This window comes from Stigmatopora nigra, chromosome 1, assembly GCF_051989575.1.
Source record: "Stigmatopora nigra isolate UIUO_SnigA chromosome 1, RoL_Snig_1.1, whole genome shotgun sequence".
Taxonomy (NCBI): Eukaryota; Metazoa; Chordata; class Actinopteri; order Syngnathiformes; family Syngnathidae; genus Stigmatopora; species Stigmatopora nigra.
The window spans coordinates 19,064,957-19,077,086 of record NC_135508.1 but is presented as its reverse complement, the minus strand read 5'-3'; the positions used below and the strand labels follow the sequence as shown (position 1 = coordinate 19,077,086).

Genomic DNA, 12,130 nt, shown 5'->3' with positions numbered 1-12,130 from the left:
ATATATATATATATATATATATATATATATATATATATATATATATATATATATATATATATATATATATATATATATATATATATATATATATATATATATATATATATATATATATATATATATATATATATATATATATATATATATATATATATATATATATATATATATATATATATATATATATATATATATATATATATATATATATATATATATATATATATATATATATATATATATATATATATATATATATATATATATATATATATATATATATATATATATATATATATATATATATATATATATATATATATATATATATATATATATATATATATATATATATATATATATATATATATATATATATATATATATATATATATATATATATATATATATATATATATATATATATATATATATATATATATATATATATATATATATATATATATATATATATATATATATATATATATATATATATATATATATATATATATATATATATATATATATATATATATATATATATATATATATATATATATATATATATATATATATATATATATATATATATATATATATATATATATATATATATATGATGTTATGAAATAACACACAAAATCATTAGTTTGGGTGATTATGTTTTTATATCTGCAGATATCTATCTACATTTTACATTTAAATTGGCATAGCATATTACAGTCCAAAAGAGATACACAATAACTATCACAAAAATTACAAACAAGACAAACAACCGCAGATGATTTGTACAAAATACTTCACCCACAACTTAAATTATGGATGTGTCAAACACATACTTTCAAGTATTCTCTCAATTCAGAGTGCTATTACACACCCAAATTGTACTTTTAGAATTTCCCTTACAAAAAGTTTTGAAGTGTAAATGTTGAATTGTCTTTCTTTTGATCATTACAAGGACACAAACATTTGCGTAGAAAAATAACAAGCATCAAACCGTTTTGAAAATTGGGTTAAAAATGAGCAAATGATAAATATAAAGAGGAGGGGTACTGGCTGCATGGGTTCTGTCCATATAGTGGTTCTGCTCAGACAGTTACATGGGTCTTCACCAAAACATTATTATTGTTCCTTGCTGTCACTCTTCTCTTTGTTCATTTTCTTCATCTTCATCCGCCGATTCTGGAACCAGATTTTAACCTGCCTTTCGGTCAAGTTGAGGACCCGTGCCACCTCATAGCGGCGGTCCCTGGTGAGGTACATATTGAACAAGAACTCCTTCTCCAGTTCCAGAGTCTGGTACTTGGTATAAGGGCAGCGCTTCTTTCTGGTAGAGCGGGCGTGGATCCAATTGGCCACCGGATTATCTGCAATTTGAAACAGAGGCTATTTACAAGTAGAAAAAGAAGGAGCGAATCTGCATGCAAGCCCATAATGTCCTTTAAATATATAAGTCTATTCCAAAGGGCTCACCAAAGCATGTACTGATTTGCTTAAGTCCCCTTAACTTGCGAGTAACACCATCGTAAAATACTCAATGCACTTATTCACTTTATTGGCCCATAAAGTATAGCTAGAGTTCACTGAAGCGGGAACCCACCCAGTGATGTTCCTCGCGTTTTGTGAATGTATATTCCAAGCATGACTTTCCGATATTTGTTGTAGCTCTTGGAATATTATCCAGTGCAAACAAGCTTGACTTTTGAGTTCATGTTGGGCCTAAAATGGCTGAAGTGTCACTCACTGCCAAACAAACCATAGTGTGTTCACCCACAAGTCAAAATGCTAGCAAATAATAACAATTGTAAAAATGAACTAGTTATAAAAAGGGAGATGACTTTATATGATTTCCCCGTGGCAAAATGTAACAAGCTTGTGCGGTTCTGTGCATGTTTACAGCCCCGTGAGGTTTTTATAGCCCCTGTATTATTAGCCCTGCAGTAGCGTTTGTCTTTTATAGTTCCTAAAGCCTACACTAGAAAGGGGGGCGAGTGTATAATTCCCCTTTACGAACGAATTCGTTGCAAGCAACAACAACAACAAAAAATGCCCAACCTGGCGTAAAAGAAGCTTGCACTTACTGGGGTCGAGCTCAGGCTTCTCCTCTTTATGTTTGCCCGGAGCCAGCAGCTCCGGTTCGGGCGACGGCAGCGTTTTGTCCCGCACATCCGACGACGACGAGCAGTAGAGATAATCCGTGTAGGTCCGGCCGGCGCCTCCGAGGCAGTCGCCGGCCCTGTGCTCCGGGAAGACGTCGGGCTTCAAGCCGAAGTGCCTGCCGTTTCCCGGGTAGCCGTGGAAAGGCACCGCGCCCGATATGGGCTCCAGCCACGAGCGCACGTAACGCGAGTCCGCGCCCAAGTGAGCCTGATGGCTGTACGGATGGTAGACCACCGAGGACTGAGACGGGGCCCACGACGTGGGGAAGACCGGCGGCTTGGCGGCGAAGCTGCACGACGGGTAGTCCCCGCAGTCTGGCACCAGAGACGCGGGACGCGGACCGGAAGGGTGGGAGGTGGGTGCCGAGAAACGAGTCGCCGCGGCTGCCGCCGCCGCTGCCGCTGCGAGGACGTCTTCGGTGTCATGGCTGATCAGGGAGTCCACATAATAATTACTTATGGGCCCCGTGGTCGACATGTCGAAGCTTCCCCGACTCGTTTACATGCATCCGATTATTATATGGGCTGTATGTGTACTTTTTTTTATCTGGCCATAGAACAATCAAGGCAGGTAATTATTTCTCCAAGCTCGGTTGCCTCCGATTGGCTACCCCCGCCTCACGTGACTGTATTTACCCCCATCAAAATTGTACGGCGGATCAATGCGCCACTTACCGCCGGATAACCACACGCACCCTTAAATCGGATTTAACAACTTTTTATGCATATTGCGCTCATCCTGAAAGGGAGTGCGACAAACGAGGAGTCTGTTTGTTTTTACTAAGGACTCCAATCGGACGAGGGAGTGCTTATGGAGGACCTATATGTGCAGTCGCAGTGCAGATTCATGCGCACACTGCATACGAAAGCGAGACCGGCACTATTTGACGTTGTCATCAATCTTTGTCTGGGCGGAAACTCTCCTGGCTTGACACTGCTGCAGTAGATAATATTGCAACTTGAACGTGTTTCTTTGCACAAACACTAAACTTTAGGAGCTATTAGTGCATGTTGTGTATTCCTTTACAAGGAGAACGGTGTTGACAGTTATGGCGACACGAGAGGAATTTTTGCAGCACAAGTTTACGTAGATCGCTTTCAAGAGGACGCAAGGACATTGCCTAAAATGGGGGTCCGGGGAGATAGCAAGGGAGAAGAGGGTCTCAACATTGTTGACAGGGAGCCCACTAGTGTGGCTATATTCCACATAGTGGCCGTTCGTATTTAAATGCCTGTCGATAAATTTTAACGACGGCCATTTGATTGTTCATAAACGTGTCGTTAATAAGCCAGTATTCTAGTCCCCCTACTGACATAAAAACCGACGCAACTATATACTTGAGCACATGTGAAATACACACTCACGCTCACGCAGAGGCCGAAAACATTGCGGTTACAAAATGAAGTACATAGGCTTGGTTAGATTTAAAAAAAGAAAAAAAATCGCACAAGGGGAATACTATCGTTTTTTTGTAATAAATGTGACCGCTTTGATTATATACTACTATATATATTGTCACTTAGCAGGACCTGGAAGAAAATAAACAGCGCAAGGCTGGTAAGAGAACACGCTGCAATGCGGGCTACAATTAGACTAACGGCGTCATTAAATTTAAATTAACTTTTAATCTTAAGATTTAAGATGGGGGTTTTCTTGGGGTGGGGGCGCTTTTCTCATGCTGCTACAAGTTCCCCGTGATGGACGTCAAAGTGCATTTTGTTTTTTCATGTTAATAAATTATTATATATTAAATATGTATTATTTTCGCCTACAAATAAAATACTTTCTGTCCATTCATCAAATTTTATTTCAACGTAGTCAATGTCTGTTTCTTTTTCTTTTTGTAAGGCCATATTCGGAAATATTGCAATTGTAAAAATGACGACAATATAGACAACTATTGAAATATTGGTGGTGTTAAAAGTAAAAGTTAAATATTTTATGTGACAGCAATAACGAGTTGGAAGGAAAAAATAACGTCATTTTCCCCTGTCTGTATGTATATTTCTATTCATATGTTATGGAGTTCAGATTCAAGCATGCAACGTTAAAGGCCAGACAGACAGCAAGTCAAATGTTTCACCAGATGGACTCACTAGAAATTCTTTCCACTTCTATAAGATGTTTTTTTCTCTCCTGCAGGTTGAAGGTCTACGTCTGCTTATTCTGGAGCTGCCATTAAAACCCAGTTGGGCAGTGTTCACCAGTCATGTGATATATCTTTGGACATATTACTTTCTTCACGCTCACTTGAATTTTAATACCCCACCGTTATCTAGTTTTTGATATGCCTTTTGCAATCAAAACAAATATTTTGAATCTTTAACTGCAAATTTCTTGGTTTAATTCCACATGGGTGTCAAATATTCAACAGTATATTTCATATTCATATTTCTTACTGATGCAGCAGTATTTGCATTCCACATAGTCAACTCATACAAGTCACATACTCCACATAGGATAACAAACAAACAACCATGTTTGTCATCCATCTTGTCACCAAACAGCGAGTTCAAATTAATACTACGCATACATACTGCATATCTACCCGCAGCTTTCAAGCTATACGTTGCAATACCATTCAAATACACTGCAGAATGAAAACAACCACTCATACTGCATTTGATCCATAAAATAAAAAAAACAAGCATTTGTTTTAACCAGAAGTGAACCAGACTGATTCATATTGTGTACAACAATTCAACCAATGTGATAAATTTAGGGGCAAGGAAAGGAAAGAGAATGCAAAATGGGGTAAATTCAAAATTTGACCAACAGCCTCCAAGATTGGTCAAGGTTATTACTACTATTTTTTTCACTTGAATGCATTGGTGTTTTCGTAAAGAATGACACAGCCACTGTGGTGAACTGATATAGCTGACCCTATTTGAGATAAATAAAGACCCTGCAAGTGCATGACGAGATCTTTATATGTTATAGTGGACCAAAGCTAATTATTTAAAAAAACAAAAAACAAATACAAGTGATAATAAAAAAGACTGAATAAATAAAAGTAAGTGGGATTTTAAAAATCTAAGTAATATAAAATAAGTATACATTTATTGAATAGTATTTTTTAATTATGTTGAAAAATATTAATCCATGAAAAGATGAATGTGAAAATATAAATAACTAAAGTTGAACTTTAATAATATAATTCAATAAATAAAAGGTTTTGCCCTCGTACTTGTATTTTTTTTTCATTGTCATAGCATGAACATGACCAAACTAAACCAATGAGGAGGCGGTCTTCTTTGTGTCTTGGATTGCTATTGTTAGGAGCGAATATAGAACTGCATGCATAGCAATCTAATTTGTGAAATGTGCATCCGTCCATGTTAGTTTCCAAGTGCTTTTACGTTATTTCCCCCCTTTGCAATGTCTACCCGTCACACCTCTGCTTAAGTGTCCCAAAAAAAAAGGAAGTGAGCGTCCGAGGGCTTGACTTCCTGCGAGCCACTACAAAGTGAAAAGAATGGCTTTATGTTTATATGGTTTTAGGGGGAACTGTTTGCGGCGCTGTAAAAGTCTTTGTCACTGATACATTCCACAAGAAGACTGCCATTCACGGCACTGAATGAAAGTGACTTTGGATTCCAGACTGTTCCCCTGCCTGGCTGCCTGCCTGCCTGCCTGCCTGCCAGTTTGTCACTGGAAACTTTTGGGATAGATCGGGGCGGGGGGCGAGTGACACGGGGCAACCACACAACACAACTATCAACAACAACAACAACAGCAACTACACAACACTCGTTCCCTTATCTTAAGGAACACATCCACATGGATTTCCACATGGATTCACTTATCTAAGGGCAATCACAGGATAAGAAGAGTGACAACAAGCGGGCCATGCACATGACTTGAATTCGTGAGAACATTTCAGCCTGAAGAGTCAAGAGATTGTCTGCTTTTTAGAGAAATGGCACATACTTTGTAATAAATAGGAAGCTGTCATTAATTTGATTAGGGCACAGCATGTCATTGTGACATATTTGTTATACAAGTTTGTTTTTTTGCTTTCTTTTCGGATGAAAAATGATTGCGATTTGTAACCATGACCGTTTTATACTGATATTTTTAGGTGAATATTTTAGGCCATTCAACTTGGCCTGATGAGTGAATGCATGAGGAAACGTACCTTAAAATAGAGTTATTTCAATGTTATTTGGTTTTCATAATTAAAAAAAACACCAGTTAAAGCTGCGGTGAAGTTGTACATTTCATATTCACTTTGTGTACGATTAGGATAAATATTCTTAAACCGTTTCACTCTATTTTTGCTAATTCCTGCTTCAAAAGAAATCACAAGAAATACATCTCGTTATGTTGTATGCATTCTCATAATTCTGGACAATCAGTTCACCTTTAGAATTAAATGATGTTGCCACATGTTATTAAAATATATCAAATGCATTTTAAAATAAGACATTTAAAAACCAAACCACAGCCACGACCACACCAAGCTATAAAAAAAGGCTCGACGTAAATATTGCAATTACACAGACGTGCTTTCCTGTCAGCATTGTTTGGCTTCCATCAAGCATCCAGCACCTTCAATTGAAAGCCTCAGACATATTGATTTTTTCCCCTGTCTGTTCATCCGAGCGTCACATACACTTCCACTCGCGCTTCCGTCTCCATACACGAGTCCTTTTATTTACAACTCGAGTTAAGGAAGGTAGAAAAGCCACACAAACCCCAAACAAACATCAAAGCTCCTTAAACCTTCTTCTTGAACATTTCTGTCGACCTTTGAGAGGACATTCAGATGAAATTGTGCCCTTGATGAAGACGAACTGACGTAATCAAGGCAGTTTCTTGTTGCCGAGTCAGACAGCCATAATAACCCCAACAACATGAAACTACCTAAACCACGCTTCAGCTGCGTGATAAAAGGGGAAAATCCACGACACGATGGGAACGAAAAAGAAAGCCAGCGGCTGAAAGACAAAGGAAGGAATAGCAACCAAAAAAATAGCCTAATACGTACGTCACACACAAACACACACACACACACACACACACACACACACACACACACACACACACACACACACACACACACACTCTGCCACTTTATTTCTTTTTTCGTTGCGCAAAATAATCCAAGGCATATACACACACACACCAGTACCCTTCGCTTTTGAACCAGCCAAGCATACATGCATGTGCACTAAATATGAGACTCAGCAAGTCCATCATCGTAAAGTATCAACACGAAGATACACACCAGGCGTGCACATCTACACAGCTGTCAAATAGCAAACACCCGCTGAGAGATGAATCGCACTCAGCCCAAAACAGGAAATGAAAACATTTAGCATGAAAATGAAGACAGGGAAGAAGAAGAAGGAAAAAAAAGTCCTACCTTGACTTGTTCCATTCCACGTGCGTTTCTTGGCATGCAGACGTGTCCCCCTCCGTCTCTCCCCCCATCCATCCATCCATCTATCTATCTTCTATCTTTAGCCTCCATCTTTCTTTAGAGTGCATGTCTGCATCCTCCAAGTGTGTCTCTTGCACTTTGCAGCATTGGACTGAGCCTCGTGGAGCTTCGCCCTCCTCCGCGCACCTTTTTAAGCGCATCTTTACTGCTGCGGCACATTATATTTGCACATCATAAAATCCACCCCCAACGCTTTCCGGGGCGAAGCTGACATTAGATTTTTATGTCCTTGACTTATTGTGGTCACCTGAATAATATTTAAATCAAGGTTATATGGTATCTCGCTTCTATTAAAAGTGGCCTGATGTGCTCGCTTTCTTTTTCTTTTCCTCTCTTTCTTCCATTTTTTCCTTCCAAGAACAAGTTGCTCCTCGGTGTGTTATTTCGACGTGCTTTACGCCATGACGTCACGCAGCTCGTCGGCATCTCTTTCAAGCAAAATCATTTTTTCTTGCTGTTTTTTTTTTCATTTTCAAATTCATGAGTCATTGAGTGCTTCGAAAAAAGTTTCTTCTAAGGCACGCCTCTTGTGTTTCAGTGTGTCAATACTTTTGATGAATTGAATTGAATTGAAGTGTACGTGCGTGTGTGTGAGTGTGTGTGTGAGTGTGTGTGTGTGTGTGTGTGTGTGTGTGTGTGTGTGTGTGTGTGTGTGTGTGTGCGCGCGCGCGCGCGCTTGCATGTTTCTCTAGATGTAGTGATATACGGCGCCATGTTCCCTATGGCGATTCTCCCTGCTGAGCTTCTTGAGCTTCATGCGTCTGTTCTGGAACCAGATCTTGACCTGTCTGTCGGTCAGGTTGATACTCCGGCTGATCTCAAGGCGGCGCTCACGAGACAGATACATGTTGAACAAGAACTCCTTCTCCAGCTCCAGTGTCTGGTGCTTGGTGTAAGGGCAACGCTTCTTCCGGCCGCTTTTGGCTTTCAGCCAACTTCCGGTTGTCTTTTCAGCGGAAGGATCTGTTTCGAGTGAAGATAAATGTACACACTCTGGTTCAATCTCTGTATGACATAATGCATATATAAAATGTCAGGTGAATGTAAAAATGAATAGAGAAACGCACGCACACACATTTATACATTTCATACACACACACACACACACACACACCATATTCAATGGCCTATTGGAATTCCGATTATGTTAGTTTTGTTTTCTGAATATACATTAAATCAAAATCAAACATAAAAAATGTCATTAAAATGTCTCAATCAGCAGTTGTAAATAGCATAAAAATGCCACATGCACACACAAAAAAGTCACACTATATATATTGAGTTATATATATATATATATATATATATATATATATATATATATATATATATATATATTGAGTTTGTTGAAAATATTACCCAAAAACAAATTTAAAATTATATGGTTCTGGTTACAAAATATGCTTGACATGAGTCTTAATCAGACCGCCATATTTTGTCTGTCAACACAACTTACTCGCAAATGATAAAGTATTTATAAACAATTGAAAAAGCCTCGAATATGTAAATAAATAAATCAATACGTAAAAATACATTGTTCATTCCAATTAATGTGGATTCTTTAAATAAATCAAGCTGAGAAGTTGAAAAAATTAGTTGTCATCACAACTAATTGGTAAAGAAAATCCTTTAGGATCATGTATTGTCTGTTTTTTCCAGCCTTTTCACGGTCTTGATAAAGAATATCAATCCAAGCTGTAGCCATCTACGTAGAATAATATCAAATGTTTGCAAGCATTTCTATGGTAAACAAAGGCCTAATCCATTTTGTTTTAAATATTTAAGTAGAATTCTTTTTTTTTAAATCGTGTCCTATAACAAACATCCTAACCTCTGGGGTAAACAAAATATTTTTGTGGGGAGGTTTATATAACAATATTATTATATTTACTGGTAATGCTACCTTTGTTGTTGTGTTTATTGAGTCCCAAGGGGTGGCTGAAAAGGAGAAAATCTGAATCAATAATAATATTAATGCTAATTAAATGCAGCTGTACCTGGGGATGGGTTCTTATTTTGACCAGCGAACATACTTCCTGCTACAATGATTCTGTTTTGAGTGTAATTGGATGAAATTACGACGAGGCACGTAAGCGCCCTTATTGTGCTTATTTTACTGTCGGTGTTGGACCTCAGACTCCTATTAAGGTTTATGACTTTAGTGCACAAGAGCCAACAGTGTTGTGTGAGGCTGCTGCCTTCTAAAGAGCAAAATAAAACAAATGTGGGGCTGGTAAAACGAGATATCCCCCCCAAAATAGGAGATATGCTTGACAGGAGCTCGCTAACAATTATGTGCCTATACACACACATTTAAACACACACACACACACACACACACACACCACAGTGGTTAAAAATAATTACTGCTTTGAACACTATAGCCACCAAAACATTTAACACACAAGCACACCAAAACGAAAACACACCCACACACAAATAAGTACGAGAAATATTAATTCCAATCAACAGTGAAAGGTGAAAAAAATAAAAACAAGCTTCGCAAAGAGAAAATATTTGGACGAGTGATTTTTTTCGTTCGTCCTGTAACCATCAAGGACGAAATTATAGTGTGAGACAGCAATGTAACTCGTTGTGGCCGCAGTGTCAAACCGTGAATTGAATAAATCTCCTAGGAGAGGTCCTGTAAACGATTGGCCGCAGATGAGTATTTTTCGTCTTATGAACAAACCTAAGCATTCACGGTGGCATTTTTTTCCTTTAAATAATCACAATAAATATGCCACATTTAATACATGGTGACAACACAATTGAAAATCGTGAATAGACGATGACACTTTTAAAGTATAGTGAAAGAGTGACAGTGTACGTGTGCATGTGTGTGTGTGTGTAGTGTGTGTTTATGTCACGATAAATGCTCCTCTCACGTTGTCACATGAATGCAAAGGCGTTAATGCCCCAGGCTACTGCTGTTGTTGTTAGTGTGGGAAGGCTCAAGTCTGCATTACTGGGCTATCTATCTCCGCACTTAATCGTTATAGGGGTGCAATCCAGGGAAATGTGGTTGTACCTTTGAATTCGCCATCTGAGTCATCCGAGCAGCTGTCACTCTTGGCCTTGTGTTTCCTGCTCGGACCCTCGTCATTGACCTGACTCGCTTGGCGACCGGGGCTCTGTTCTGCCGCGGCCAAGCGGGCGAGCGAGAAGCCCGAGGGCGGTCGATGCCGTTTCTCCCCTTCGTACACCTGGAAGGAAGCGCTCGCTTGGGGGCCGCCTCCGCTATTGTCCCCCAGCCGGATGTAGACGGCCGGCTCCGCGGTGTCCTTGCTCTGATTGCTGTCATCCGGATAGCGGCCACAAAACGACTCCTCTTTGACGTCGCACGCTTGTAAACACGGGGCAACAGGTTGCGAATCCCCCACGGACTTGGAACCCGGGCTCCAGGCGGACATCTGGGCGGGCAGGTATGGCCCGTCGTGGAAGCCGCCGAGCGGGAGGTCCCCGGCGGGGAGTTGTTCTTCCGCCGCCGCCTTGGAGAGCGAAGACGGGGCCGTCTTGGCGTGCAGCGCGCTTCTCGCCGCACCGGAGTAGCCGTAATCCGGGGTGGCGTGGGTGAACATCCCGGGCCCACCGGAGTAAGTGTCACTCCGATATGAGGACGATCCGCCCATCAAGGAATCCATCAGGAAGTTACTATTGGGACATGACATTTTTCAGCCCCGCTTGTGGATTTTTCCGAGAGAACAAGGACAGTAGGATGCTGACATCTTTTGGGGTGGAGGGGGGCGCCAAAAAATATATCAGGAACATCATTATGGATGCTAGGAGACCTGATCATGTGATTTTCAGACCAATAGCGGCGTGGAAGTGGCCTTGATGCTCCAGACTAACGTGACGTCAACGCGGTCAAGTTGGGAAGGGTGAGTGGTCTTCCGTGGAGCAAGAGCGACACCCAGTGGCCAGGAGGCGGTCGCGACGGTGAGGCCACAGCCTGCCAAACAAAGGCTCTTTAGCCTGCCTACATGTCTTCGACAATATTTGCGGCCATTTCTGTCCATTCAAGTTCAAAACATTGGGCCTTCTTCGTCCTTGGTCCTTTTGAAAGGGCAGCGGTACCGGAAATACGTTGATGGAGATGAATTGATCGGTCATGACAGTTTGTTTTGTCGACAATATATTGAGGTAAGATTCGATTTCAAGGAGGGAATACATGCCACCTCATTGCAGGGGGTTATTTTTAAAATATGTCCACATAAACAAGACCAAGTTAGAACTATACATTCGATTTCCTTACGGTTACATTGGCTTTATTCCAATTTTCAGGAAGGTAGATACTAGTATCGAGTAAACAAGCAGTTTGAATAATGCTTTTCCAACCTACCACTATTAGGTATTTCAAATTGACGCATTTAATCCATGAGGTCCTTTTTTTTAACCAAGGTACAATTCTATTTCCGGGTGTGATTTTCCCCCCTTTTTCAAGTATTCAATAATTACTATTGTGAAAATGGGTGAGTAAAGTACAACACGTAATAATATACTTGTCGTTTATTTGTT

The 12,130-nt window shown here is 39.5% G+C and overlaps 2 protein-coding genes across 3 annotated transcripts; both read right to left on the bottom strand.

Moving 5' to 3' along the window:
* Positions 1-692: 692 nt before the first annotated feature.
* On the bottom strand, positions 693-8,201 carry hoxc9a (homeobox C9a). Of its 2 annotated transcripts, XM_077712238.1 has the most exons (3): positions 7,535-8,201; positions 2,088-2,593; positions 693-1,373 (listed from the first exon to the last, which is right to left on the bottom strand). In XM_077712238.1, the coding sequence occupies exons 1-3, from the start codon at positions 7,612-7,614 to the stop codon at positions 1,129-1,131; spliced, it is 831 nt and encodes a 276-aa protein (XP_077568364.1). In that variant the 5' UTR covers positions 7,615-8,201; the 3' UTR covers positions 693-1,128. The 2 variants fall into 2 exon arrangements, with proteins under 2 accessions (XP_077568364.1, XP_077568374.1); XM_077712248.1 differs by lacking the exon at positions 7,535-8,201 and having other exon boundaries at positions 694-1,373; positions 2,088-4,043.
* A 64-nt stretch (positions 8,202-8,265) lies between these two features.
* On the bottom strand, positions 8,266-11,686 carry LOC144199887 (homeobox protein Hox-C10a-like). The gene is made up of 2 exons (XM_077721775.1): positions 10,644-11,686; positions 8,266-8,575 (listed from the first exon to the last, which is right to left on the bottom strand). Exons 1-2 carry the CDS (start codon positions 11,281-11,283, stop codon positions 8,301-8,303), a joined length of 915 nt encoding a protein of 304 aa, XP_077577901.1. The 5' UTR covers positions 11,284-11,686; the 3' UTR covers positions 8,266-8,300.
* Between the last annotated feature and the right edge of the window lie 444 nt (positions 11,687-12,130).

Bases quoted from the DNA above. Each gene is read 5' to 3' on its own strand.
- hoxc9a (XM_077712238.1), bottom strand. From the start codon at position 7,614: ATGGATGGATGGATGGGGGGAGAGACGGAGGGGGACACGTCTGCATGC. The intron at 2,594-7,534 runs GTAGGACTTTTT...CTCCCTGATCAG, and splicing joins GTGGAATGGAACAAGTCAAG to CCATGACACCGAAGACGTCC. The intron at 1,374-2,087 runs GTAAGTGCAAGC...TTCAAATTGCAG, and splicing joins GAAGCCTGAGCTCGACCCCA to ATAATCCGGTGGCCAATTGG.
- LOC144199887 (XM_077721775.1), bottom strand. From the start codon at position 11,283: ATGTCATGTCCCAATAGTAACTTCCTGATGGATTCCTTGATGGGCGGA. The intron at 8,576-10,643 runs GTACAACCACAT...CACTCGAAACAG, and splicing joins CTCAGATGGCGAATTCAAAG to ATCCTTCCGCTGAAAAGACA.